We start from the raw sequence: 5,531 nt of genomic DNA, 5'->3' as shown, positions 1-5,531 counted from the left end.
CCTAATAAATCCATGCTGATTGCCCCTCAGCATCATTTCTGATATCTCTTCTTATTATTTGATTACTGTATGTATTTGTCTGACTCCTTCTTCTCTGTTGTATTTACTGTATGTGTGTGTAATTAATAATATTAATATCTCTCCTTCTTCTCTGTGTATGTATGTGAGTGTGCGTAATATATGTGTTTTCCTGCACAGAGATGGATCACACTGCCAGGAAAAACACAGCTTTCTCTTTAAAAACTGGGGGTGGAAAAAACCCCAAGAACAAATAAGAGGTTTCTGCGGGAAAAATAAATTGAAAGAAATGGATTGGATAGGGATAAGTAGAGGGATTCTAGTTAGTAAGCTGTAGCCAATCCTTTCCAAGAACAGAAACTAGCAGGAGACTGATTAGGAAGCCAAGACAGTCCAGTACATTTCAGATGCTGTTGCTCAGGCAGAAACAGCTCACAAAAGGGACAGAAAGGTGGCAGACAGAGGCTTATATGCTGTTTCTATGTCCCTCCCCAGGAGCACTGTGATTGGAAGGGGACTCAGGGAAAGATCACAGCCATTGGCCAGCTACAGATGTGAATCTTTCCCCCCCTGCTCTCCCTCCCTCTTAGCAGTTTCTGTTCCCCTGAAAGACTGCCTTCCGAATCTCCAAATCTTTTTCCGAAGCAATTTGGAGGCTCTGAATCAATTTGGAGGGGTTTTTTTTTCTCCTGATTCGATTTGGATTTGGTGATTCAGTCTCCAAATCGGGCTGAACCTTCTCTGAATCGAATCAACAACTGAAACTTCGCACACCCCTAGTACGTAGCACCTAATTCCAAGGAGCAGAACCTTCTATGTAGGTACTTATATATAGATTTAGATGCTTTATTTTAGACTCCCAAATTTGGACAGTTTGTCTCTAATTATAATTCTTTTTATGAAAGTGACCATAAATATGCTTATAGACTCACAGAGAACAGTTACTTATAATGCAGGTCTCAGAGCCTCTTTGCTTAGAATAGGCATAGCAAAGACTGATGTGCAGAGGCACAGTTGTGTGTGGAAGCATGTACAGAATTTGTCAACTCCTAGGCCAGGCTCTAGGCAGTGAAATCAATCTTTTAGTCTCCTGAGCGATTAAATTAACCTCGTGACCAATGAACAAAACAAAAGGCTCTACAAACAAATCTAACTGAAACATAATGTTCAACTAAGGGGGAAGTTGTGACAGAAACTGGCAGAAATTAGATAATTCTACTGGATTCCATGTCCTGGCTTTTCTCACCTTGTGTCATGGCCCTAATGCTATTTATGGACTGGGATGTGTATTTAGAAAGAGTGGAACGCATGGCTTCCCCATTCTATTATTCTGGATTTGTAATAATGTACTGCCTTTGATTCAGGGATGTGCTGCCGATATTTTAACAAGAGACCCCCAGCAACTTTTGACCTTATGCTTATCATAAACCCCATATTACAGAGACACATATGCTTGCATAGAAGAGAACTGGCAAAGTGATGTTTAATTCTCCCATTTAAACAAACACCTGCTCTCTCAGAAACATGATCCAGAAGGGAAGTAACAATGACTTGGAAATCAAATTCAGATGTAAATGAGCTATGCAGGAAATCTCCTAATTTGTTCCTGAAAAACATTCTGAGTAGGTTGGCTTTACAGGACACAAGCCAACACCCTAATCTGAAGAGTGTGAGAGAAATAAGAGCCTGGAGGTATATTCTGTATGGATGTCTTTTAGCACTACCAGCTAAAGGCAACAAAGGTTTTGCTTTTTAAGGATCTGATCTAAAAGCCTATTGGCTTTCACGAGAATCTTTTCACTGACTTCGGCTCCAGTGTTACAAATGACTCAGTGGTACTGAAAGGGAGGAGAAGAAGGAGGAAGGAATTTAACTACAGGAGGGAAATCACCAGAAACAGCTCTTCATTTTGATGCTTTCTCACAGAGACCCTCTTTCAGAACATCCTTGCCTTCACTTCAAATTCCAACAGTCTATTAGGCAAAACCTCCCTAAAACAATCAGTACAAGAAAACTGGAATGGGGGAGGCAAAGCCAGGATTCAGACCTGGCCTCAAAGTGGCTCTTCTCTCTCTTACTGGCCTCTTTACATTGCATAAAATAAAGAAACACTCTTCTGCGTGCCATGTTTTCCTCCTCCAGACCAACTGCCATTCCCCACTCTGGTGCAACGCAGGTGGTGCCTTCCTAGATGGTTAGAATGAACATCCCATAGTATACAACCAACAAGCCAAAAATGTCATGCGAAGCAGCCGGGTCTGGTAGAATATTGCTTGTGTTTCAGACATCAGGTGGGAATGAACAGGGGTAAGAATGATCAGTTCTGAAAAAGTTTATTCCTCTACCAAGAAGCAATCTCCCCTACAGGAGATAGAGGTAATGAGGTATACCCTAATTAGGTGCTTAGCGATGATTCAAAGTTCATCAGTTTCCTGATAATTATTCATTAACCAATTTGGAGGTTGGTATTTATCCTATACAATTCCCTGGCAACCAATTACATCACCTAGAGCCCCTGCAGAGTGGTGCTCCAGAGTATGATGACTTTATCTGCTAATTCTGATGAACATGAGGTGTATTTTTAAAATCAAAAAACAAATGCTAAAGCATATGTTCTATTTTTAAATACATTTTTGAAAGCACTATTAGCCTGAATATCAGTGGAGCAAGCAATCATAATAAAGGATACTGAAGCTCCTGTCTGTGATTGCTAAGTGCCAGAGGTTAATCCTGAGATCATCAGCTGACATGTATGTCTCACAGTCGCTGTTGACAGAAATTGAGTTGACGTGATAGGTGTGACCATTAGCAAAGATCCTCCTGGGAGTGACTTCTACCATTAAATCCATAGGTTTCAACACAGGCACCTGAAAAAAAATGAAAATGGGCAAATAATAAGTAATTTCTGTCCATATGATGAGAGCTTTGGTGCACAGCAGAGAATACAACATAATTACATTTTACATGATTTATTGGGTTTCTTCAAATGCCTTATCAAAAAAATTCAAATGACAAAGGGGCAGATCCACACTGACCTTGTAGACACTCCTATTGCAGCATCACTATACCTAAGATTTCCCTGAGGAGTGTGATCCAAATTAACAGATTAGGTACCTATAATCACTACATAGTGAAGGGGGACATCTAGGGGCCTTCCAAAGTCAATTCAGAGTGCACAGATGCTCACAGAGGTACCAAGAACAAGTTAATAGGAAAAGTGAAGTACAGGGGTGTGTCTGAATTCCCACTCCTCCTTCAAGCTCAGCCATTTGGCTCAGAGCTCCTCATTAGATCCTGAGATGCAAAGGATATCTGGACTGCCTGGAGAGAAGACGCCTACCAGAACCAGGATGGCTAATTGACAGTATACAAGCAGTTTACATTCTCTTTTGAATGCTGATCATCTTTTGCCTAATAACCCAGTGGTTAGACCCTCCACAGCCTATGGGGACTCCTTCACATCCCACACTATTCAAGACTGTGCCTTACCTACCAACCTATAATAAAATAGTCCCTGGGGAAGCCCCACTTCACCTCTCCTATTGAAGCTTGGCCACTGGGTATTCAAAAGTTGAATAATCACAAGACAAAAAGGACAACACATATGAGGAAGGATAACTCTCTAGCAAATGAAGAGTGTTCTCTGGACTGCTTGTGCACTTTACATTAGACACCTCTGCCCTTCAGCTCTTTACTCCGGCTGAGTTCTTCCCTAAAAAAACATTAAATGTGGCTTCAACTCTTAAACTCCAAGAGATAACCTGGGGTACTACATCAGCTTGCACATATTCAACAGCTCAGCTCAGCCATTCTCTCAGCAGTGTTGTGGTAGTTAAATTTCACAGGCGATTGCCTATTGGTTTACCAAATGAAGACTTCAGCTGTACTAGCTCATCCCTGGCTGTCTTCTCCCAGCAGTGCATGTCCTTACCATCAGTTTTACCTATTCCACATGCCACACTCACAATGGGATGGGTCATTTCTTTCTTTATAATGAAATGAACACATGCCTGAATTTGGCTCATTTTGTCTGAATTTGTCCCTTCAATTGCTCTGAATAAGACAGGAACCCTATTAAACAGGAACTTAATATATAATGTCAGAAAAATGAAGAACCCCGATGTGAAAATATGGTAATTCAAACTTTTAAAAAAAATGTTACTACTTAAACTAAAATGATGCTATTTTTAAACGGTTTTCATGTAGATTATTAAACTATAAATCATTTGCTTCTTGAAAAAAGTATGAGAGATTCAAAACCAGATTCTAGGAACTACAATTCCAATCCAGGAAATGGAATTAATCATAAGCTTAAAGTTATGCACATGCTTAAATTCTTTGCTGAATGAGAGGAAAAATATCAAGCAACTGGAGTTTGGGGAAAGAACTCTCATAAAAACCAACGTCTTACCTGTAGTGATGTTACTGTAGAAAGATCTTTAAGTTTCCCTTCTTCATCTTTTAAGTTATATCCTTCTGGTCTCTTATCTCGTTCAGTAATTTTCCATAATTTGATAGTTTTGTCTTTAAAAGAAGGAAAGAAAGAAATTGAAATTGTTAAATAGCAAAGGGATTGTTAGTTCTGGGCTCCCCAGGGGAAGACTAGGACTAATGGTCATAAATTGCTAGAAGACCACTTTAGGTTAGACATAAGGAAAAACTTCTTTACAACTCGAATGTCCAGGGTCTGGAATAGGCTCCCCCCAGAGATGGTACAATCACTTACTCTGGATATCTTCAAAAAACGTTTGGATGCTCACCTTGCTGGGGTTACCTGGCCCCAGTTGTCTTTCCTGCCCAAGCGCAGGAGGGTTGGACCTGATGATCTTGGGAGGTCCCTACCAGCCCCTAACATCTATGACTCGATGAACTCTGATCTCTGCACTTGCCTTTAATAGAATAAACATTCCTGAGAAGGTTTCACATTTCTGATCAGTTCAGTTCCATACTGCAATAATCCCATTCAGCTAAATGGGATTTTGCTGCTCAGACCCACTTTTCCAACTGGCTCCTCAAACCTTGACATGAGTTAGCTGGTTCCTGGAGTTATCAAAAATGTCTCAAGCAGATGCTGCTCGCGTGAACCAATCAGCCATTTTAAAGTCAAGTGGACTAAGAACTCTTCCTGCACGAGGCATGGACTTGGGAACCTAAGGCTCCTGTCTATGAGAAGGAAATAATGATGCAATTTATGCCAGTTTGCTTGGGTATCCAAAAGTGGCACAATGGGAAACATGGGATGGACAGGGAGTGGCACAATGGGAATACGGGATGGATAGTTGATACCTGACCTGCTGCCAGAGGCAAAGATTTTTTATTCTGAAAATCATAAGCTGGCAATATTAATCAAGACTGGGCAAAGACTCCTATTCAACTATATTATTACACTAATACAGTTCATCCTTAATCCCAATGAATATTTTAAAAATAAACATTTGATGCATTTTTCATATAGGTGGATTTGAACTCTATCAATTAACACATCTTTTTTTTTTTTTTTTTTTTTTTTTTTT

At 40.1% G+C, this 5,531-nt stretch overlaps 1 protein-coding gene across 2 annotated transcripts in view; it reads right to left on the bottom strand.

The window, feature by feature from the left end:
* PPP2R2C (protein phosphatase 2 regulatory subunit Bgamma) overlaps positions 1–5,531 on the bottom strand; it is a 342,978-nt gene that overhangs the window by 97,013 nt on the left and 240,434 nt on the right. For both annotated transcript variants that reach the window (XM_019526512.1, XM_019526513.1), the window contains exons 4-5: positions 4,430–4,542; positions 2,708–2,885 (exon numbers count right to left, since the gene is read on the bottom strand). In XM_019526512.1, the coding sequence (XP_019382057.1) occupies positions 2,708–2,885; positions 4,430–4,542 (291 nt within the window). The remainder of the gene's footprint in view (positions 1–2,707; positions 2,886–4,429; positions 4,543–5,531) is intronic.

Source organism: Gavialis gangeticus, unplaced genomic scaffold (genome assembly GCF_001723915.1).
Source record: "Gavialis gangeticus isolate Ggan-Ray unplaced genomic scaffold, GavGan_comp1, whole genome shotgun sequence".
Classification (NCBI taxonomy): Eukaryota; Metazoa; Chordata; order Crocodylia; family Gavialidae; genus Gavialis; species Gavialis gangeticus.
Note: the sequence above shows the minus strand (reverse complement) of the source record. Positions and strands in the feature narration are given on the sequence as shown.